This window comes from Podarcis cretensis, assembly GCF_951804945.1.
Source record: "Podarcis cretensis genome assembly, chromosome: 15".
In the NCBI taxonomy this organism is placed as follows: Eukaryota; Metazoa; Chordata; class Lepidosauria; order Squamata; family Lacertidae; genus Podarcis; species Podarcis cretensis.
Genome location: NC_137185.1, coordinates 14,024,725 through 14,047,830, shown reverse-complemented (window position 1 = coordinate 14,047,830; position 23,106 = coordinate 14,024,725). Strand labels below are relative to the sequence as shown.

The window sequence follows — 23,106 nt, the reverse complement described above, 5'->3', positions numbered from 1 at the left end:
GCAGGGCCAATTTGCGTTTCCTCTTCTTCAATCCGTCTCCCATGTAGTGGCAGCAAGCTTTCAGCTTTCCAGCCAGGCCTCTACTGTTGCACACATGTGCATTTGCACGAGGGCTCTTCTAAGCTGCCCTAGCCATCTGCCTCAATATAAGAGAACAAGGGAGGAAGGCATATTTATTTGACCTGCACCCCAACCAGGGGTGATCCCCAAACCTGCTAGGGAGATAGCTTGCCATAGTTTTTAGCACCACTGGCAGTGAACGCAGCTGTTGTCAAACCGGCATTTGTTCAGGGCTGCCCCGAATCACCAGGCAACTAATAATGATAATGATGATGATGATGATGATGATGATGATGATAATGATAATGATAATGATAATGATAATAATAATTAATTAAGAGCGGTAGTCTCGTAATCTGGGGAACCGGGTTCGGGTCTCCGCTCCTCCACATGCAGCTGCTGGGTGACCTTGGGCCAGTCACACTTCTCTGAAGTCTCTCAGCCCCACTCACCTCACAGAGTGTTTGTTGTGGGGGAGGAAGGGAAAGGAGAATGTTAGCCGCTTTGAGACTCCTTAAGGGGAGTGAAAGGCAGGATATCAAATCCAAACTCTTCTTCTAATAATAATAATAATAATTTTATTATTTATATCCCACCCATCTGGCTGTGTTGCCCCAGGCACTCTGGGTGGCTTCCAGCACATATAAAAACATAATCAAACATCAGACATTAAAAGCTTCCCAATACAGGGCTGCCTTCAGATGTATTTTAAAAGGAGTACAGGAAACTGACCTGGACGGGCCATTGGTCCAATCCAGAAAGGTCTTCTTACGCTTTTATGATCAGCCCTGCTAGCTTGTGCACATGCTAGATACATCCTTTTGTCCCGCAGGAGCAGCAGGTGCCCACCCTGCTTGCTTTGCCAACTGGCCCACTTGGAAGAGGTTCTCATGCCTTGATTTAGAACCTTTGAAGCATCTCTGTTGGTCTGAGTTATGGGTTCAAATTCCGATGAGATCTATTAGCCCAAATTAAAGGCTTAGTTATCCAACTAATGTGGCATGCGGATGTTCTTGGTATGAATACAGGAAATCCTGGATAGGCAGAGAAGCTTGGGAAATCAGCAGAAGCTGATAATGGTATTGAACTGGAGGCGTAATCCATCTGCATATCAACTCAATCTACAGATCAAGCCATGTCAGGGAGAGGCCAGAGTTCAGTTTACCAGGCAGCCAGTCCCTCATTCAATCCCTGGTATCAGCTAAAAGCAGGGGGTGTCTATGGGTGTTATGGCGCCTGTGAAGGCATTTAGTGGTGCCCCTGGGTAGGTACCCCAGACTCTGAGCTTTTCATAAAAAGTAAGTCACCAGCCCTCCTAGAAAGATAGTTATATTTTATTTATTTTTTTAATACATATTTATTAAAGTTTTTTTGAGTACAAATGCATAAATAAACAACATTACTTATATCATAACATAATTTCATCATTTCTTTGGACTTCCTCACATCTCCCGCTCCCACTTACATTGTTACGAAAAAATTTTCCAAGCAAATTACCCACTTGTTTGCGATCTTATCTCCGATCATTTAAATAAAATCTAACAATTCTCCAAGAAATTTATATTTTCCTTAATCTCACTTATCGTCAAATTCAGATCTAATTCGGTGGTAGGCAGTTATTTGTGATCTAGCATCCTTCTTAACATTCAACCAAATTACAATATTTTTGTAGATAAATCTTGAATTTCCTCCAGTCTTCCTCAACCCTCTTCTGTCCCAGGTCTCGGATTCTACCAGTCATCTCGGCCAGTTGCATATAGTCCATCAGCTGCATCTGCCACTCTTCCAGTGTGGGTAGATCTTGAGTTTTCCAGCTCTTAGCGATGAGTATCCTTGCTGCCGTTGTTGCATACATAAAAAATGTTAGATCCTTCTTTAACACCTTCTGGCCGACAATACCCAGAAGGAAGGCCTCTGGTTTCTTAGTGAAGGTATACTTAAATACCTTTTTCAACTCATTATATATCATTTCCCAGAAGGCCTTCACTTTAGGGCAGGTCCACCAGAGGTGAAAGAATGTTCCTTCATGTTCTTTACATTTCCAACATTTATTATCAGACAAATGGTATATTTTGGCAAGTTTAACTGGGGTCATGTACCATCTATATATCATTTTCATTACATTTTCCTTCAGAAGAAGAAGAAGAAGAAGAGCATTACATGCAGTGAAGTTCAGCCCAGTGGTCCACAACCTTTCCCAGTCCTCAAACATAATATTATACCCAATGTCCTGAGCCCACTTTATCATAACCGATTTAACCATTTCGTCTTGTGTGTTCCATTTTAACAGCAAGTTATACATTCTTGATAATACCTTAGTCTTTGGTTCTAACAATTCTGTTTCCAACTTCGATTTTTCCACCTGGAACCCTACCTTTTTATCATTTTTAAAGACTTCTTTAATCTGAGCGTAATGTAACCAGTCTCGCACTTTATCCTTCATTTTCTCCAAACTCTGCAATATCCAATTGTCTCCATCTTTTTCTAGTATTTCCCAATATTTTGGCCATTTGGCCTCCATATTGGGTCTTTTTCGGGCCTTAGCTTCCAGAGGTGAAAGCCACCTCGGAGTTTTGTTTTCCAATAAGTCTTTGTATTTTGTCCAGACTAGAAAGATAGTTATAGGGCAAAATGTACAGGTACCTTTTAAGTTATTCCTCCCAAACAAGAGTGGTGCAGCTACCTCATATATTTTTCCTGGTACTGAGAAAAGCTCTCTGTTGTTATTAGAAAAAGCAGCATCACAACAATGTGTGTGTGTGTGTGTGTGACCCCCAAACCAAGACGAGCAGAACATAGCTATTTCCTAGGATCAGCATGAGGTCATTGGAGTGGTTATCTCTAACACCATGCTCCCCATGGAAGCCATTTTGTGTTATGCCATGCCCCCTCTCTGGCAGCCATTTTGTGATGTGCGTCCCCAGCACACTCTCAACATTTGAAATGTGCCCACTAGTCCAAAAATGGTTGGAGACCCCTGGTTAAAATATCTCAGGTGGATGATCCACCAGGTGGATGAGCAAGAAGACTTGTGAGGCTGCTCTGCATGCTGTCATTGTAAATGTGAACAGGGGGCACGTTTGCCAGCGCAAATGGGTCAAGCTGATTCAAGCCAGCCAGTCAAGCCACACATACAACAAGGGAGGAAGCAGAAGCTTTTATGATACACTGACACACCATGAGATGAGGGGAGAAACTTATTAGAGATTCATTAGGATAGTGGTCATACTCTGGGACTGAAAAAATTTGCTCCCAATGTTCCTTGCCCTTCTCCCCTGTCAATTTCAGTGTAAGATATTCACCAGACATCCTCCAAATATTTGGATATTTCCTGAACAATCACAATACTATACTGAAAGCCCCTGAATATTTATGCATTTCCCAAATAATCATGAAACATTTGATGCTGGTCTTTGGCATCCAATGATACTGGACATATCTGAATATGTGGATATTTCTTAACTGGTCTGACATCAAAATACGCTGAAATTGACAACCTGAGATTTCCTTGTCACTGACTCTTGACAGTTGTCAATACCTCTGAAAATCAAGTTTTTGGTTATCTTTACAGTTAAACGTTCACAAATTCTATTTCAGATTTGGGGGGGGAAATGACACCCAACGTTTGAACAGCAGGCTAAAACATTGCTGCATTTAGGATGGTTGCATAGATATCATTTAGTACACGCAACGGATAGTGAAACATTATGCTTATCATATAGTCCAGCTTTGTGGCCTCACTGCTGGGACTTTCCAAAGTCGAGACTCTGTAGCTTGTCATCAACTGAAGTAAAAAAATGCATTTTGTGGTGGAAGTTGTTCCTTTCATGGCTGTGGTTAGCTGCTGTAGAGGTGGCAGACTGGTGAATTGGGTTAGCTGTGGTGGAGAAGATGGCATGGCTGAGGAGATCTGAGGAGATCTGAGGAGATCTCAGCTTTTTGGTAGCAGCTAACCACAGCGGAGAAGCTGAGGTTGCAGTTTTGGTTAGGTGCTGTGGCATCAGCTGCACACTTGCAACTGAACGAGTTACAAACTTCTGTTTTGTGGCTGAACTTAGCTGGGTAGGAGAAGGCCACTTGGTGGCTGGGGTTATTGGTTGTCCAGAAGACTCCTCCATTGGTGAGGGGCTATGTTGAGGCATCACCGGCTTCACATCTGAAGTTAGCTGGTGAGGAGATTCCAGTTTTGTAGTCGTGGTTGGCGGAGGCAATGGATCTGCAGCCAAGGTAAGCTGCTGTGGAGGCATCCATTGTATGAGCAGGTCCAGCTGAGTGGACCTCAGTTTCGTGCTTAAGGTGGGCTGCTGTGGCGAACTACCTTGCGTCACTGAAATTAATGGCGGCAATGAAGTCTCTGGATTGGACTTCTCAGTGGTTGATGGAGGAGAACCCATCTTGCTCTGAGATGAGGCCTGAGGTGACACCGACTTCAGGGGTACTGTGGGCTGCTGAGAAATGATCTCATTCATGGTTGAGGTGTGAGGAACAGTCCTGAGAAATGCAAGGCCTTTTGTAGGTGTGGTTGAATTCCTCAAGAGCTCTGCCTTACTCTCACTGTTTGCTAATGTAAGATTGGAGAACTCTGTTGGGGTGGGGACATGTCCACATTATTAACCGAACCAGTTTAGGCTCCCTCCCCTCCCAGTTATGGAAAGGCAGCATACAAGTAAATCAATGTTACGCTCTAATTCAAAGCAGGCACAGATAAAGGAAAGGGCCTTACCTAGAAAACAGCGCAGGAGAGTGAAGACAGTCGCTACCAGCAACAAGAGGAGGAATCCGCTGAGGACTTCCACGAAGCAAATGCAGCACCGTTGCACCTTCTTCTTGCGCTGCGGAAAGAGGACCCAGAAATAGCCATTTGACTCTGGCATGTAATAACTGCCTGCGCTGGATCAGATCAAGGGTCCATCTGTTCCAGCACACTGCCTCCAATAGGAGACAGAAACCAAAACAAAGGAGAGAAGGCACATTCTAGTTTATCAAGGCCCTTCTTAAAATGTAGTGTGGAGAACGGGACTTCAACTGATCCCGATGATGATGATGATGATGATGATGATTTCATGGATCACCTTCTAAACCACTGTCTCAAGGCAATTTACATATGATATAATTAAAAACAGTTTAAAACACACATGCACATACCCAAAACCAAATGCATTTAAAACAAGACTAAAGTCATAGTGTGTGGTTAGAGTGTCAGAATGGGGCCTGGGAGATCAAGGTACAAATCTCAACTTGGCCATTAAGCTCACCGGGTGACCTTGGGCCTGTCAGCCTAACCTCCTTCACAGGGTTGTTGCGAGTCTAAAATGGTGAGGGGACATACCCACACACTGAAGTTACCTTTTGGTAATGGAACTGCACCATTCTGACGTCTTGCAGAGTAGTCACGTTGCTGACAGAGGTAAACCCACCTGAAATGCAGTAAATAGATATGTACCCAGTCTTAAAACATTAAGTCTTGGTGGCAAATTTTGTTGGGTGGCTTTGGATGCACAGGGAAGTATTAGAGGCGCTTGGAGTATTACTCAAATCATTAAAACATTTGCAATCTCAAAGTAGTTTGAGCTAAACAGCCCTTGGAGGGTAACCAGAGGGGTCAGAATGGGACCTGAGAAAGCCCAGGGTTCAAATCCCCACTTGGCCATGAACCTAGGGGCCAGTCACTGCCTCTCAGCCAAATCTTCCTCACAAGGTTGTTGTGGGGATTAAATTATAGAATCATAGAATTGTATAGCTGGAAGGGATCCCAGGGTCATCTAATTCAACCCCCTGTAATGCAGGAATGCGGAGGGGGAGAACCATATATACCACCTTGAGCTCCTTGGAGAAAATAGGTGTGCTATAAATGGAATGAATGAATGAATCATTTGTACGTGAACCAGAACACAGGAACCCTTAAAAATCCACACTTCCCAGCTAGAGTTCCCGGAAAGGGAAGGGAAATGTACCAGAAGCATCCATGAGGGAAACAACCTCGCCAAGATGCATCTATTAGTGAAAATAGTATAAAAATAATTGCATTATATTAGGAACTTGGGGCAATATCTGCTGGCAAGGTCTCCATTGACCTTCATTCCAAGGAAAATGAACTCTGGGAAACCACTTGGAATCCCTGGGGTCTCTCAATGCTGGAAGATTAAGGTTTTGCATAACAATATAGTTAAACCAGACAAAAGGAAGGAAGGACTGGGAGGATTGGGGAGCAGTTGTTGCCTTGGAACAGGAATGAAAGAAGCACAGTGTACATTTAGGGTAGGCATAGGCAAATTTGGCCCTCCAGATGTTTGGGACTAGAATCCCCATCATCCCTGACCACTGGTCCTGTTAGCTAGGGATGATGGGAGTTGTAGTACCAAAACATCTGGAGGGCCGAGTTTGCCTATGCCTGGTTTAGGGTCTGTTCACGCTGTCTCTTTAGAGCACGGCGAAGTTGCATCTGCGCAGCTTCATTAGTGCCAGATGTAAACATAGGGTTGGGGGGGAGTTCAATGTCTTTGCCCTGTGCAAAGGCTTCAGGACTCCCGTCAGTGTGCTGGTTTTGAGAAACCAGGCATCAAACAGCAGCAAAAGAAAGGAAATCCTTCTTCACCCAGCAAGTAGTTAAACTCTGGAACTCCCTCCCACAGGATGGCTTTAAAAATGCAGGCTATTAAGAGTACACTTCACACAATGGTCTATGGGTGTTTGCTTCTGATTTCTTCTTGCTTTTCACTAGTTTTTAACATTTTGTGATGTTATTCTTTTATATTGTTGTAAACTGCTGTGATAAACAGTATATTTATGATACAGCAGTACATAAATATTTTCAGGGCATTTTTTCTGGGGGTACGCAGGGGTACATATACCCCTAAACATTTTGCGAATCTTTGTACTTTTATCCATTTACTGTATTTATTTTCCCCGATTTGTACTATAAAACGGTGGTTTTCTTGAGTAAAAATGAGAGTGCACCTAAACATTTTTTAAAGGAAAAAAAGCACTGAATATTTTTATGAATGAATGAATGAATAGGATTGGACCAAATTCATGGAGAAGGCTATCGATGGAGATGAGCCTTGGTGGTTGTGCTCTGCCTTCGCGGTCAGAGGCAGCAGCCACAGAAGAGGAGAGGCTCTTGCAGACCCTCCAAGTGTCCCTATTTTCCTTTTTTCATTGGAGAAATGTTGGGTGGTATGGAGTTATCCGGCTCCCCCGAGCCATCTGAAGGCAATCCTGTAGCTTGAAAATAGGCACGTCCTACCATACCCACCAACATTTCTCTAATGAAAATAGGGACATCCTAACTGATGGTGACAGCAGCCACGAAATTAAAAGACGCCTGCTTCTTGGGAGAAAAGCAATGACAAACCTAGACAGCATCTTAAAAAATAGAGACATCACCTCGCCAACAAAGGTACGTATAGTTAAAGCCATGGTTTTCCCAGTAGTGATGTATGGAAGTGAGAGCTGGACCATAAAGAAGGCTGATCGCCAAAGAATTTATGCTTTTGAATTATGGTGCTGGAGGAGACTCTTGAGAGTCCCATGGACTGCAAGAAAATCAAACCTCTCCATTCTTAAGGAAATCAGCCCTGAGTGCTCACTGGAAGGACAGATCGTGAAGCTGAGGCTCCAATACTTTGGCCACCTCATGAGAAGAGAAGACTCCCTGGAAAAGACTCTGATGTTGGGAAAGATGGAGGGCACAAGGAGAAGGGGACGACAGAGGACGAGATGGTTGGACAGTGTTCTCGAAGCTACCAGCATGAGTTTGACCAAACTGCGGGAGGCAGTGGAAGACAGGAGTGCCTGGCATGCTCTGGTCCATGAGGTCACGAAGAGTCGGACATGACTAAACAACAACAAGGAAAAGTGGGACATTCTGGGATCAGATCAAACGGCTTCTCTAAATCAGGGATGTCCCTGTAAAATAGGGACACTTGAAGGATCTGGGAGTGTGAACATAGCTTTAATCAGGACAGGCAAAATATGATTACAGCCCGGGGCTGGATTGCGTGCTTTGCATTTTGCTCTGGGGCTTATTGTGCCTGCAGCTTTATAGCTACACGTGCAGAGTTATCGATTAATTCTTAACAATTAGCACCCGATGCAGAGCCTGTTTGCTAATCTTACTTACGCATTACCTGATACTCAAAGCCATTTCCTGTTTGTCGGCCAAGGTTGCCAGGTCTCATGATGCCCATATTCATTTAATTAATTTAGCAAATATTTAATTTAATTTACAATCTAAATGAAACATTTCATTTAATTCAATATTTAATCTATCTACAGAGCCCACGTTTGTAAAAAAAATAATACAGCAACACGAAAAACAACTTTAACTTCCCCCCTTTTCCCTTTCTCTTCTCTTTCTCTTTTAAATTACAGTATTTCCTCACTCTCTCTCTCTCTTCCCTTTTCCCCTTTATCCCTGCTCGTGCTCTCTGTCTCTCTATTTCTCTTTCTTTTCTTTCTTCTCTTTTTGGTTTGTGTTTTTATTTAGATTAACACTTTAGTTTTGATCGAAAAGATACTTGATAATGATATTTGTATTCCTTTCTCCAAATTATAATAAAAATTATTTTTACAAATCACAATGTTACAAAAATAAAAATTAAAAAAATACAAGCAACAATAAATAGTAGATGGCTAAAAAAAGGTCACAGAATCATAGAGTTGGAAGGGACTCCAAGAGACATCTAGTCGAACAACCTGCAATGCAGAAATCTCAATTAAAGCATCCCTGACAGATGGCCATCCGACCTCTGCTTAAAAACCTTCCAGTCTGAAACTGGAAGGGCGGACACTGCAGAAATCAGCCCCTCCAAACATTTAAAAAACACACTCCCTGCTAGGGACAAATCCCAGTGATTTATCACAGGTAGGTTCTAGGAAATTAGAAGTGCCCTTGTTAAGCAGAGACCCCTGGAGCAAATGTCTTACCTTCCAGACCAGGTTGGGAGATATGGCAGTCACCAAAGATCTACTGAATGTCCTGCAAGATGAAGTGGTAAAATTGCTGCTAGGTCTGTTGAGAACAACAGCCCCCCTCAGCTGGAAAAACTCCCCAGGATAATGGTTCAGAAGGTCCCTGCTTTGAATGAGATACCAATCAGCAACTGGCAGCCCCACTGGCAGCTCAGCGTATTGTTGCAAATGCACCTGTGCTTTCAGCTCCATTATTCACCTGGGAACAGGTGCATCCCGAGGTTGAGTAAATAATAACACAATAACGGGTCAGTGTACACACTGGCAAGGAAGCACCCAAACTGAGGGGCCACCTGTGCTATACATTTATACGGTATCATACCACTTGAAGTGGTCATGGCTTCCCACCCCGACTCCTGGAAACTGTAATTTGATGGGGGGCACCCTGGGTGGGAAGTAGGGAAATGTTGGTCTGCCAGGATGAGAGAAAAAAGGAAAGATCCCAGATGTGTCAAGCTATGTGTGGCAGAGCAACTGCAATCGCTCTCTAAGGCTTCTTGGATAGAAAGTTGTAATAAATTGCTTCAAAAATTATGTTTTGATCCACTGACCTTCCTGTCATCTAATGTGCATTCTAGCTGAAGGTTTATTTTCAGGATCTATTGGCCAAACGGGATACGGAAATAGTGATGGTATCTAGATTCTCCACAACCTATCCTGTCAAAAAGAACAAGTTTGGAACTGAGAAAGATCTATGCCAGTGAAATATCCAGACAATGAAAAGCAACTTCCTGGAAGGGCGATATAAAAACATTCCCAAAGAACATGCCTGTGCAGCTGTGGATGTCAGCCAACTGAGGACCCCATTCATTGTATGTTGTACTGTAAGCTATATGAAATTCTGAGGGCTAAATATTTAAAGAAACCCCCTTCAGTGACATTGATAAAATCAATTACCTGCTGTCTAGCTCGAACAAGCCGTTTATGTTCAGGGAAGTTTTTAATGGCTGATGTTTTATTGTGTTTTTAATTTTATTGGAAGCCACCCAGAGTGGCTGAGGAAACCCAGTCAGATAGGCGGCATATTGCTAAAATAATAGCAGCAGCAGCAGCAGCAGCAGCAGCAGCAGGGAGCAACACAGCGTAGTTTGCGCTAAAAGCCTCTCAACTCAGGAAAGCCCTAGAGTCTTGTGCCCTGAGTTTTCTTCCTTTTTCCGCCATTTGTATCGATCTGCCAAGTGTTTTAAAAATATTTTAATCATATGGTTTAAGCCCCCAATTAGCCATGTATGCCATGAGTCCCATGGGGACTTCGAAATCTGGGCACAGCTCCCATTGGCTAATTACAGTGCCGTGTTTCCTCTGCCTTCTTACGATTGCAGCATAGCCTATATTTCATTGAGTAACCTTCTTTGGAAGGGTGGTGCACTTTTCAAGGATGCACTTGCAAGTACACAAGCATCAACAACTTAATTCGTTAAAGGAGGACTGTATTTTGAATAGAGCAAGAGCGAAAGGCACAACTGACCCCTCTTACTTGCCCCTGAGATGCTAAGGAAGGAGCCTATTAGAAACACAGACTCATAGAATGGTAGAGTTGGAAGGGACCACTATCTTTTGCGCAACTGTCTCACACACATCTCACCTCTTCATGGGTGGAAGCAGCCAAAGTCTTGCCGTCCTCCTACCTTGGAGCTCAGGGTTTAAGGAGCCCTTTGCCCAAGTCTCAGAATCAGTGGTGGAGGGTGGTTCTGCCAAAGCCTCTTGCTGTCCTCCCTTAAAACTAGGGATTTAAGGAGCCCTTTGCCTGTGGTCAGGGATGCGGGTGGTGCTGTGGGTTAAACCACAGAGCCTAGGACTTGCCGATCAGAAGGTTGGCGGTTCGAATCCATGCGATGGAGTGAGCTCCTGTTGCTTGGTCCCTGCTCCTGCCAACCTAGCAGTTCGAAAGCATGTCAAAGTGCAAGTAGATAAATAGGTACCGCTCCAGCAGGAAGGTAAACGGCGTTTCCGTGCGCTGCTCTGGTTCGCCAGAAGCGGCTTAGTCATGCTGGCCACATGACCCGGAAGCTGTATGCCGGCTCCCTCGGCCAATAAAGCGAGATGAGCGCCGCAACCCCAGAGTTGGCCCTGACTGGACCTAATGGTCAGGGGTCCCTTTACCTTTACCTTTTTTGCCTGGGGTCAGTGGCCAAGGGTGGATTTTCCAAAGCCTCTTGCTTTTCTCCTCATTTGGAGCTAAGGGTTTAGGGAGCCCCTTGACTGTGTCTTTTACAAGTGCCAAATAATATTCATTCTGCACTTGCAATAAATCAATGATTCAGGGCAGCGGCAGCTACACTTTGGAACTCCTTGCTCATTGATGTTAGGCAGGCGCCTAATTTGTTCCAGATATTTTGCTCCAGAATGCTTATGCAGGCATGTAATTTTAGCCTGCAACCTCAATTCATTATTTTAGTGTTTTATAATTACTGGTTTTATTTCATATTATAATTTTTTTAAAAAATGTCACTTGTTTTTTCCTGTATTTTTGATGAGCATCTTAGGGTAGATAAATAGGTACCGCTCCGGTAGGAAGGTAAACGGGGTTTCTGTGTGCTGCTCTGGTTCGCCAGAAGCGGCTCAGTCATTCTGGCCACATGACCCGGAAGCTGTACACCGGCTCCATCGGCCAGTAAAGCGAGACGAGTGCCACAACCCCAGAGTCGTCCGCGATTGGACCTAATGGTCAGGGGTCCCTTTACCTTTAACCTTCTGCAGCAGTGGATTAATCAGGCCGGAGTACTGTGTGGGTTGATTTTGTGGTTTTGTTTTGTTTTTTTTTTGTGTGTGTGTGTGTGTGTGTGTGAGAGAGAGAGAGAGAGAGAGAGAGACTCTATGTGCAAGCCAAATAAATGAAAACAAACAAGCAAAGCACGCGATGCTTTTACTATGCAAGCAAGCTGGCAGGTTTATTTACAGAATGTGAGTCAGCTTGCTTTCTGACATGCTTGGAAAGGGCACTTCTTGTGACATGGATGTCCTCCAGCACAAAATTTGGGAATAGTCATTCCAAAATAAGCACCAGAATATTTTTGCATCACATAGTTGGGTTGGGTGGCGTAATTAAGAGCAACAAATTTTGGAAAAGGCTTTGTCTATCTATCTGACCAACTCAAAATATTGTCACCAAACTCAGCACAAGGGTTCCATACTCTTCATACCTTTCCAGGGACAGTTCCGGAATTACCAAAGCCATCCTGTCTTCTGATTTGATCCCAGAATGTCCCTGTATTCCTTGCCAGTGCTGCCACTGCCAAGCTTGGAGAGGAGGATGAGCCGGCATTTGTCCTGAGCAGCGGTGGCAGCAGCAGCGAGCGAGCATCCTGTGGCCTCCCCATGGGCGCTGCTGCTGACTTCCTCCCTTGGGCAGCTCATAGCTGCTCCTGGAGAGCGGAGGAGGAGGAGGAGAGAGGCCGCTAAGACTCAGCCCTGTGTGACAAGTGGGCAGAGTGCAGGGTCGCCCTGGGTGGGAACAAAGGGGGAGCAGAGTGGAGCGCAAAATGTCTTGACTTTTTTTTTTATTAAAAACATCTATTTATGCATCCACATCTAATCTTGCCCCTTTCTAAAATTTATTTATTGGTGTGTATGTTTTGCAAGTCTACCAAAGAATAAAATAGGGTTTAAGGTTTTTTTTCAGGACAGTGGAGGGCATGCATGCTGCGTTCTGTTGGTGGAATGGTGGTGACATTCACACTTCTTTGGATAGGAAATGCTGGGGGGGGGGGGAATGAGAAGATCAGTTGGAGTGTGGGGACTGAGCCATGCCCCTATTTTCATCTGAAGAATGTTGGAGGGTATGGGGTTCCCAAGATGGGGGCAGCAGTTGTTGTTGATGTTTGGCCACCAGCCGCCATTTTGAATCAAGTTAGCAAACCCAAACATCACTTTGGCATGACTGTTTGGATGCCGGGCAGTATTTTGAATCAAAATGGCGGACCCCAGTGCGGCTTGGCTGTGACTTTTTTGGCATAGGTTTGGCTGCTTCACGATATATTACCATCAAACTCAGCACGAGGGTTCCTGAAGTGGTCTAGCCATATTCATTGATGTTTGGATACCGGGAGCCATTTTGAATGTCTGGGGAAAGCCAGATGAGCCGGGTATAAATAATAAAGTTGTGATGGTGATAATGCTGATGAATCAAGATGGCAGGCTGAAATATAACTTTGGAGTGACTTTTTCCAATTTTGGTGTGACAGGTCCAAACTCGCAAATTGCACTAACCATTTTAAAATCACAATCTTTTTGGGTTTCTACACAGCCCTAGGCAGCACTACATCTCTCCCCACTAGTGCCCCATAAAGATCGGAAGTTTGTAAGCCATGTGATCTCAATGAAGACAAATGTCACCTTTTCTTTTTCTTTTAGCATAGTGGAGCTGGTTTGGAGAAAATGCACCTTTTTTCTCTCCCAGGGTGAACTCTGAAAAAACTGACCCTACAAGTCTCCAGACTTTTCCAACTAGGAAAAGTTGGCTGTGGTAGGGACCTACTGGCTAGGACCTGTAACGTCACTTGCACACCTCTCCCTGATATCTGGAGCACTTTTCTCAAGTGCATGCACCTGGTGAGAGACTCTGGGGTCCTTGAGCTTGGCTTCCTTGGAATGAAGGTCAATGAAGATTGTGGTGTCTTTTGGATATATGGTTTTATTTACACATCTATACCACCTGAGCATAGGATGGATGGGCTCACAGCATTAACACCCTGAAAGATCTGGCCACCCTATAAGGTTTCTGGGGAAGCCCCACAGTCAGCTTTGGGTCTAGCTCAGAGCAAGACATGCCTATGTGTCTCCAGCTTCCATAATCAGCCTAAATTTACAAACAAAACTCTGGCCATTGTTATTCTATATTACAAAGTGATGTCTCTTGCAACATGACTCTGTGGCAACAGGGCAATCTGGCCTGGAAGCAAATAGGCATGAATTACCACATTCCACCAGCAAAGGGTTGCACACTGTTGCCTGCGGTATGGTTCATTGAAAAGTTTGCCACCTTTCCAATTTTGGAGAGCCTACCCCATTGGGACGAAGCCAGCTGTGCCAGCCAATCAGTCTCCACCCTCCTCCTCCATCCCTCCACCCATTTCCGCAACTGACCTCTGGCACAGGCTGAATCTAGCAGGAAGAGGCTTAGGATAAATAAGAAACTCCAAGGCAAAGCTGTGTATTGAGATCCAGAGCAAGGGGCAAAGCCAGCTCGGAGACAACAAGTTCATCATTCATCCAGCGGCACTTTTTCTGTGTGGACTTTACAACGTTTACGTCAGCTGAGTTGCGCAAGAAAGAACTATCACTGGGATTTCTTGAAAGAACTTTGATATCCAACTTCAGAACAGGTTAGTGGTTCTCAACCCTCACCAAAATCAGAGCAGTACAGTGGTACTGCTGTACAGCGGGTTCCGGCGGAGTGGCAGCAGCAGGAGGCCCCATTAGCAAAAGTGGTGCTTCAGGTTAAGAACAGTTTCAGGTGAAGAACGAACCTCCGGAACGAATTAAGTACTTAACCCGAGGTACCACTGTATACAACAACTGGGCATGGAACCACAACAGAAAAACCGTATCGGAAAGCTGAAATCAGAAATCAGCTGGCTTTTGTGGAAAGATGTGTCGACAATTGCCTGTCATAAGCCTGACAGGTTAGAAAAGGTTTCAGCAGGTGTTTAAAAGTTGGCACAGAAGCCACTTACTAAATCTCTAGTGGCAGAGCATTCTGCAAGACTGGGCTGATGACGCTAAAGGCTCAGCTCCTTGTTGTTGTCAAATGAGTCTCGCCAACCCAGGGAATGACCAGTGGTGCTCTTAGAGATGATCTCAGCAATCAAGCTGTGATATAAGGGTTCATGCAGCAGTCCCTTGTTCCCTGAACCCAAGTAGTTCAAGGCTCTGTAAATTACAGCCGACTCACAATTTACATGCATTTAACTTGTGCAATTACAGCTTTACGTGCTGGGGGGGGAGGGGGGACTGTCAGTAATCTCACCCACTATATCGCACTCACCTGGGGGAGTGTGGTAAGTTAAGTGCTGTGCTTCTTATGGTTTTTATGGGTTGTTTTGACTTCACAGTGGTACCTCGGGTTAAGTACTTAATTCGTTTCAGAGGTCCGTTCTTAACCTGAAACTGTTCTTAACCTGAAGCACCACTTTAGCTAATAGGGCTTCCTGCTGCTGCCGTGCCACCAGAGCACGATTTCTGTTCTCAACCGGAAGCAAAGTTCTTAACCTGAGGTACTATTTCTGGGTTAGCAGAGTCTGTAACCTGAAGTGTATGTAACCTGAAGCGTATGTAACCCGAGGTACCACTGTTTCTGATTCTAGCTTTAGGCTCTATCCCCGAAACATAACCCCAGTGTAAGCCAAGAGTGGACTGCAATACAATGGCCTTGAACTTGGATCAGTGGTAAATGAGCAGCCAATGCAGCTGTTTTAACAAAGGCGTTGCATGCTGTTAGCCAGCTGGCCGCCACATTCTGCACCAGCAGGAGCTTTTGAACCAGGCCCAAGGTGAACCCCACACAGAGTGCATTATAGTAATCCAGTCTCGAGGTTATCCACGCATGGACTACAGTGGTCAGGCTATCCCTGCCCAGGAATGGCTGCAGCTGGTGAACAACACAAAGCTGGTGAAAGGCTCTTCTGGCCACAGAAGACAGTTGAGCCTCTAGCGCCAAAAATGTATCCCCCTCTCACTCCCAAACGTGATTATTTGACAGCAAGCCCCATGGATTTCCAGGGGTCTTTTTATTTTATTTTATGGAAGTGGGCTGAAAACGGAAGCAGCAGAATCCTTTGCTTAGAAGAAATGCTTTTCCATGGGAATAGCTGCTGAGTGTGGTTTAGATTTGAACAGAAGGACGCCAACTGATTGGTTAAGTATCTGCCTCGCAAACGGAAGATCCCATGTTCAATTCCTAATGGCATCTCCAGGTAGGGCTGGTAAAGATTCCTGCCTGAAACCCTGAGAGCTGCTGCCCATCAATGTAGACCAGAGGTGGGGAACCTGAGGCCAGCCAGATATTACTGGACTCCAACTCCCATCATCGCTAACCAGCATGGCCAATGGCCTTGGAGGGTAAGGCTATCAATTAGCTCCTAGACACAATAATGGCTATGTTTTGGCTCCATTGTGGGAGGCATCAAATGCTTCTGTTACTGAAAACCACAGGAAGAGGAGAGTGCTCTTGCAAAAGTCCTGCTTGGTGATTTCCCACAATCATTTGGCTGGCTACTGTAAGAACAAGGGTAAGATTGGCCCTGGTGAATGATGACATCCGCAGACACATTTGCCATAGCCACCCACGTACATTTAGATGTATTTATGCCAGGTTCAAAATATGACACACTGGGTTTGATTTGTATTGAGGCAAAACATCTAATTCTGGGCAGACTAGCGTTGCTGTCTCTTCTACGCTTATCCTGATAAGCTCCAACAGGATACCTGAAAAAAGAGGAGGGAGGGGAGAGCTTGACTGATTGATTAATCAGTATCATACAACAACAAAATATGGTGCAAACAATCTGGATTGCTTCAAAGGAAGATTGGACAAATTTGTGGAGGGGGAGGCTATCCACGGCTACAAGAGAGAGCTAGTGTGGTGTAGTGGTTAAGAGCAGTAGACTCGTAATCTGGTGAACCAGGTTCGCTTCCCCGCTCCTCCACATGCAGCTGGTGGGTGACCTTGGGCTAGTCACACTTCTCTGAAGTCTCTCAGCCCTACTCACCTCACAGAGTGTTTGTTGTGGGGGAGGAAGGGAAAGGAGAATGTTAGCCGCTTTGAGACTCCTTTGGGTAGTGATAAAGCGGGATATCAAATCCAAACTCTTCTTCTTCTTCTTCTTCTTCTACAAGCCCTGATGGCTACAGATCGCCTCCACAGAGGAGGCAGAAATGCTTCTGGATTCCAGTTGCTGGTAGCTGTGGGAAGGGAGAAGCCTCTTGTGCTGAAGTCCTGCTTGTGGGGTTCTACCTACTGAACTATTAGTTGGCACTTTAGAGCATCTGTGAGAACAGGATGCTGGACTAGATGGGCCATTGGCTTGATCCAGTAGGGCTCTGCTTATATTCTTGGAAAAGGGGAAAAGATACTTCAGAGGTATGCTAGAAGCCACCTTGAGTGTGAGGACTTGCTCCCTGGGAGAGTCACAGTAAAGACAACTTCTGTCAGAGCGTGCAGGGCTGCTTCAGCTGGCCCGGGATGAGTTTGGTTCAAGAGCGCGTCAGGCTGTAAAACGCTGCACACAATGGTGCCACCATATAATTAAAATAATCAAGATTACGATGAGTAATGTTACATATTATTAGCATAGAATTTTATATAATTACTTATATAAAAGCAACCCCATGACCTTAATAAATTTTCCTGCTGATTGAAGCTCTGGAAATGTGAGGAAATGTCAGCAGCCCTCTCCCTGGGGGCTTCGCCTGTTTTGCGGTGAGGCTGATCTCCATTAGAGACAAAGAAATGGGTTTTACATTCTCCTAAAAGTAAACTCCACCTCCAATGAGTCAGTGATGATATTATTATTATTATTATTAAGCCTTCAGCAGGGACTTTTGGACCAGTCAGGCTGGTCAGTTTGGCACCCTTGCTGCTTTTTAAAAAATGCATATTTTCCTGCTGCTTCTGTTCCAAAAAGAAGGGTCATGAACGCTTTAACCTAAAACAAAACTTGCAGCCTGGTTCGCCTTGCAAAAGGCCCGACTAATTGGGCTTCTGAGAATCCTCTCGCCTCCCCACCTGCGCATGCGCCGTCCCTTTAAAGTCTGCCTCCCTTCGGCTCCGAGCAGGACGGGATGTACCATTACGCGCGCATATAGAGGGGGAGAGGAAGATTGAGAGGCGCGTTGGGAGCGCCCGTCTTGCCATGAACGGGGACACTGGAGGGGATGCCGTTTGCTGCTCCCCCGCGTCTCTCAGTGGTAGATTCCTCCCTCCTCTAGCTCCGCCCCCTTCTCCCTCTCTCTTTCTCTGCCCCTGCGCGAAGGGAAGGCCCTGCTCGGTTCTGCTGCTGCTGCTGCCGGCTTGCACTTCCCAGCGCCGCTTTCTAGAGGGGGCTCCTCGGTGAGTGGGGGGGAAGGGGCCCGGACGCCTAGGTTCTTGGCGGTGGGCGCGGGGGAGGAAGAAGAGCAGGACGCCTGGGTCGCTTTTGCTTTAAAGAGGCTGAGAGCTGAGGCCGGACGCCTGGGTCCTTTTTAGAAACTGGGTGGGGGGAAAGCGGAGAGTAGAATCTGCTGGACGTCTGGGTCCCTTTTGCTTTTGAAAGAAGGAGGGAGAGTAGAGGTCGGTCTCCTGGGTCCCTTTAAAGGGAGGGGGAGTACAGAGTCTAAGCCGGACACCTGGGTCTCTGGGTGGGTAGAATAGAAGCCGGACGCCTGGGTCCCTTTCATTTGTAAAAGAGGAAGAGAGTTAGCAGCCGAACTCCTGGGTCCATTTTGCTTTGAAAAGGAAGATGTGAGCGGAGGCCGGGCGCCTGGGACTCTTTAAGTAAGAAGTAGAGGAAAGTTCAGATTCGTACAGGTCGAGTTGGGAAAAGCGTCCTGTGCTTATTCAGCAAGGATGGGGGGGGGAGGGACTGAAGGCAGCAAACAGCTAAATAATTCGGGGACTCCCTTTTTAAGGGGGCGTTTCAAGGGTGTCTTACAGAACCAGGAGTCATAGGGTTTCTCTGCTAGTTAAATGCGAATGATGCTGGACTCCTGGGTTCACTTGGGACGTGGAGGAATGAAGTGAACTCAGACCTCTGAATTTTCTTTTAAGGTCTTAAAATATATATTATGTCTTTGCTAAGTCTGCGACTTCTGAGTTCCTTTGGAGCTGCTCCAGGGCTTCCGTCTTCTTTGAGGAACAAGGAGTATGTTTCGAAGAGCCAGAGTTCCCCAGCATAACAGATAAAAATCAAAGCCTTTTTTTAAAAAAATCATACACACAGATTTTTACTGTTGTTGTTGTGGAGATGAAATGTGGATAGGTGGGAGAACCGTGTATGTGTCCTTTGAGTGAAAAGATGGGATATAAAGACAATACAGTGGTACCTCAGGTTACAAACGCTTCAGGTTACAGACTCCGCTAACCCAGAAGTAGTACCTTGGGTTAAGAACTTTACTTCAGGATGAGAACAGAAATCGTGTGGCGGCAGCGGGAGGCCCCATTAGCTAAAGTGGTACCTCAGGTTAAGAATGGTTTCAGGTTAAGAACGGACCTCCGGAACGAATTAAGTTCTTAACCAGAGGTACCACTGTAAATAGATGTGTCTCAGGGTTGGGGACTGCCGGTGCAGCTCTGAATGTTGCTGTACTGCAACTCCCATCATCCCTATCCATTGGCCATGGTAGCTGGGGCTGCTGGGAGCCTGAGTCCAAAAAACATAGTGAGGACTACAGGGTGTTCCCCATCCTTGATGTTGAGGGTGGGGTCCTTCCTTCTGGACCCTGGGGCTTTCAAATCCTTGCAGGCACTTTGATCCTGGCTACATGTATATTTCACCAGAATTGTCTGTCAGAGAGAGCTTGTGCTCTGGAAAGAAGCTACAGGGGAAAAGGGCAGAGGATAGATAAATATGTAATAATAATGATGGGGATGATGATGACAGCTCAGTCGGTAGAGCGTGAGACTCAATCTCATAGTTGTGGGTTCAAGCCCCAAGCTGGGCGAAATATTGCAGGGGGTTGGACTAGATGACCATCGGGATCCCTTCCAACTCTACACTTCTTTGAATGGAAGCCAGATACTGGAGCGTTGCTTGCTGTGGGGGTTATGCAACATGGACACCAGGGACCTCCTGAATAAGCACAGTGTTTGTGAGCCAGGAGCACTTGTTCAGTTTTCTGGACCGTGGATAATAAGAACCAGCTTCTTTGGGATTAGATGTGACAGCAAGGAATGTTTTGACTATCGTGGCCCCCTGGACTCTAGTCTTTTCTGGAGTATGGGCATCAACAGCTTTTCCCCAAGCAAATCCAGACGTCTTTCACCTGGTTTTACTTGGGAGTCCTGGTCGATGGCTTTTTCTCCCCTTGCCTTTCAAAGCACACTTTATAGGTGGACTGAGAACTATATGCTGTCCCCCGGTAACGGAGGCAGTATGCTGGGGATCTTGAGTGCTGTTATGTTCAGGTCCAAGGGATCTGGTTAGCCACTGTGAGAACAGGTTGCTGGACTATAAACCCCCCCCTCCCAATCCCTTTGGCCTGATTCAGCAACCAGGCACGTCTTAGATCATGTGACTCTTCAATGCTAGGCGTGACTTCAGATGTTAGTAGCAGATTATAGCGACTCTGATTATAGGAGATTGTTTTATTAGGCCACTTTTGCACCGCCCGTCAGTCAAGGCCTCCAGCTGATTTGTGAAGTAGTAAAAACAAGAAACTATGAAATGCAACCAATATTTTCTAAAAAAAATCAAGATGTGAAAAACAGTGCTGGCTAGGGCAAAACTAGCCAAAGGGTGTGTATGTGGGTAGCTTAATGAAACCCACAAGTACCCATTTCCTTCCCCATGCCTGTTTAAAACCAGTAAAAGATTGGGGGTGGATAATTAAAGTTACAAGCCCTTCCCATAATTTTAGTCCTCTCTTCTCTATAGCACTGAAGGAGGATAGTCACAAAAACGGGAATGAGCCCCGTGTATTAGTTTAACACAATCGCTTTGCTGGATCAGGCCAATGGCCTATCTAGTCCAGCGTCTTGTACTCACGGTGGGCAGGGAAACCTGCATGCAGGACCCAAGCACAAAAGCACCCTTGGACTCCCAATAGTTTCCAGCAACTAGTGTGTGTGCTCTTGGATGTGTTGGGTCTGGTTTGTTAAAAGTGGTTGGATGAGACTCTTGACATGACCAGAGTTCCTCTACGATCTGGATCCCCGTGACAACCCCCATCCTGGGAGGAACGAGTTTTCAAAGAGCATCAAAAGCCTTGGCCTCCCCGCCATCCCCAATGTGAGGTACAGTGGTATCTCAGGATGCAAATGAAATCTGTTCCAGAGCCCTGTTCGCATTCTGAACAGAACGTAAGACGCGACAGCGCATGCATGGGTCGTGTTTTGCCACTTCCGTGCATGCGCATGACGTCATTTTGTTTTTTTTAAAAAAATATTTATTACTTTTAAAACTTACAAAAAAGAAAGAGAAGAAAAAAGAAAAAAAGAAAAAAAAACAAGAAAGGGAAAAAAACAATACAATACAATATATAAACAATACAAAACACAACATTGACACATTGACCTAAACAAAACAAAACAAAAACAATTTAAAAACATACATCATACCATTTCAGTACTCTATCTTTCATACCCTTGTTTCATCGACCTCCTCTCACCTCCCTTTTTGTATTCCACTTCTATTAATTGTTTCAGCAATTCCTTTCCATCTTAACTTATTTTTACCCTTATTTTCCATTAATACTATAATGCTTATTTATGCTTAACTCCTTATAACATTTCTACTAAAGCCATAAGATTTCATTCCAACATTTTTCTAACACTCAGTAATTTTACAATATTTCTATTTCTAAAAATAAACTTTAAACTTTTTCCAATCTTCTTCCACCGTCTCTTCTCCCTGGTCTCGGATACTGCCAGTCATTCGTCAATTCCATATAGTCCATCAACCTGGTGATCTTCTGTCTGAGGCTCTTAACTCTTTTCCAAGTCCCTTCTGCAGGTCTTCTTCATATTTATACATGCACTTTACTTTGTCTTCTACTGATCTTGTTCTTATTTTCCTTCCTTTGATACTGAAGAGCAGATCTCGGGGAAGCTCCAACCTAGCAATGCTTTTATTCCTTCTCGACAGGTCAACCAAATCTCCATGGTTAAATCTAAAATCCATAAGGTATTTCAGGACATGTTTCAAAATTCCTCCAAATCTAAAGGCCCCCACAGCTCCAATCTCCTCATGACCCAAGTCCAAATTCCAAAAGTCAGTAAATCCCTGCATGAAGGGATCTATCCAACTTTCCTTCTCCAGTCCAGGCAGGGCTCCGATCCTCAAAATCTGACTTTTTATAAATTCAATCATAAAAGGCCTCAACTTATAGTCCTCAATTTGCCTCTGTAAGGCTGGGGCTCCCACTTGTATTACTTTAGGTTCAACAACAGCAACTTTCTCCTTCGCTTTCTCGACAATTTGCCCTGTCAAAGTAGATTCCTGTATCAGATCCTGAATAATTTCTGTATTGATGTTCACTTTTTGTCCCAAATTAGTCACTTTTTGTCCCAAGTTATCAATTTTAGTAGTCATAACATCTGTCTTCTTGTGGAGTTGTTCCAGCGAGTGACTTATCTTGCATAATGCAATCACTAAAGCTTCTTCTGTCGACATTCTCAAATATTCCAAGGTCAATCCCTGATTCTCACAGTCTCTTATCTTGCAGCTGGTTCCCCCAGCTCAGCTCTTATAACAGTTTCAAAGGCTCCCTCTAGAGAGAAACAGTTTCTATTTGTGTCAATCCTTTTAAGCACAGTTCAAACAGTAAATATAGTTTCAATTTTCAGTTACCTTTCCTCCTTTTTAAACGCAGAAGAGGACAATGGAAACAATATATTTCTCTTATTTAGCTAACTGTCAAGATACGTTCTATTCACAGCCAATGAACTTCAAAACGTCAATCTTACTGGCAGCCCCTTTCCAGGTTCAGAGCGGTTGTGATTTAATTTTCATCACTCTCTCCTGCAGGCTTGCACAATCCAAAATTTCCCCCCTCTTCTCCTGCTTCCAAGGGGGGTTTAATAGTTTTAATCGATGGAAGTTTAATCCTTTGCGGAAGACTTTCCAAGACCTTAGCTTGCAGCGTCTTTGCTTCAATCTATTTACAAAAGGTGAAGGCGGACTTCCTGTTTGAAACCTTCCCGTTTCGGTGCCAAATTAAGACATTTATAGATCCAATTTTCCGTTCTACTCACGGGTAGTTGTTTAAAATCGAATTGTCCACAGGAAAAAGTCAGCGCTCTCCGGCAACAGCAATGCGGCTTCACTCCGTGAAAGAAGCAATCAATTTGAAGCACCGCGCCACTCACCCCACGTTGCTCCGGATCCCCGAAACCGGGTCTCCCCGCGAGTAGGGGAGGTGCAAAAGGTGCCAGCCGAA

At 44.9% G+C, this 23,106-nt stretch overlaps 2 protein-coding genes across 5 annotated transcripts in view; one reads left to right on the top strand and one right to left on the bottom strand.

The window, feature by feature from the left end:
* Window positions 1-3,072: 3,072 nt before the first annotated feature.
* On the bottom strand, window positions 3,073-12,405 carry LOC307204234 (uncharacterized protein). 2 transcript variants are annotated; one of them, XM_079955831.1, is made up of 5 exons: window positions 12,177-12,405; window positions 8,989-9,040; window positions 5,407-5,477; window positions 4,784-4,892; window positions 3,073-4,642 (listed from the first exon to the last, which is right to left on the bottom strand). In XM_079955831.1, the coding sequence occupies exons 3-5, from the start codon at window positions 5,428-5,430 to the stop codon at window positions 3,798-3,800; spliced, it is 978 nt and encodes a 325-aa protein (XP_079811957.1). In that variant the 5' UTR covers window positions 5,431-5,477; window positions 8,989-9,040; window positions 12,177-12,405; the 3' UTR covers window positions 3,073-3,797. The 2 variants fall into 2 exon arrangements, with proteins under 2 accessions (XP_079811957.1, XP_079811956.1); XM_079955830.1 differs by lacking the exons at window positions 5,407-5,477; window positions 8,989-9,040; window positions 12,177-12,405 and having other exon boundaries at window positions 4,784-5,283.
* Window positions 12,406-14,175: 1,770 nt separating this feature from the next.
* The window catches only part of POR (cytochrome p450 oxidoreductase), a 66,239-nt gene continuing 57,308 nt past the window's right edge, over window positions 14,176-23,106 (top strand). Inside the window, exon 1 of one of the 3 annotated variants that reach the window (XM_079955581.1) lies at window positions 14,176-14,357. Coding sequence is in view for 2 of the 3 variants with exons in the window: in XM_079955579.1 (XP_079811705.1) it covers window positions 17,886-18,082 (197 nt within the window). In the remaining variant the exon portion in view is untranslated. Of the gene's footprint in view, window positions 14,358-16,057; window positions 16,093-17,870; window positions 18,083-23,106 lie in introns of those variants that run through there. The other 2 variants (XM_079955580.1, XM_079955579.1) reach the window with 2 other exon arrangements.

Coding starts and splice junctions, on each gene's coding strand:
- LOC307204234 (XM_079955830.1), bottom strand. CDS start 4,934: ATGCCAGAGTCAAATGGCTATTTCTGGGTCCTCTTTCCGCAGCGCAAG. Junction 4,643..4,783: donor TCTCCTGCGCTGTTTTCTAG/GTAAGGCCCTTT, acceptor CCACCCCAACAG/AGTTCTCCAATCTTACATTA.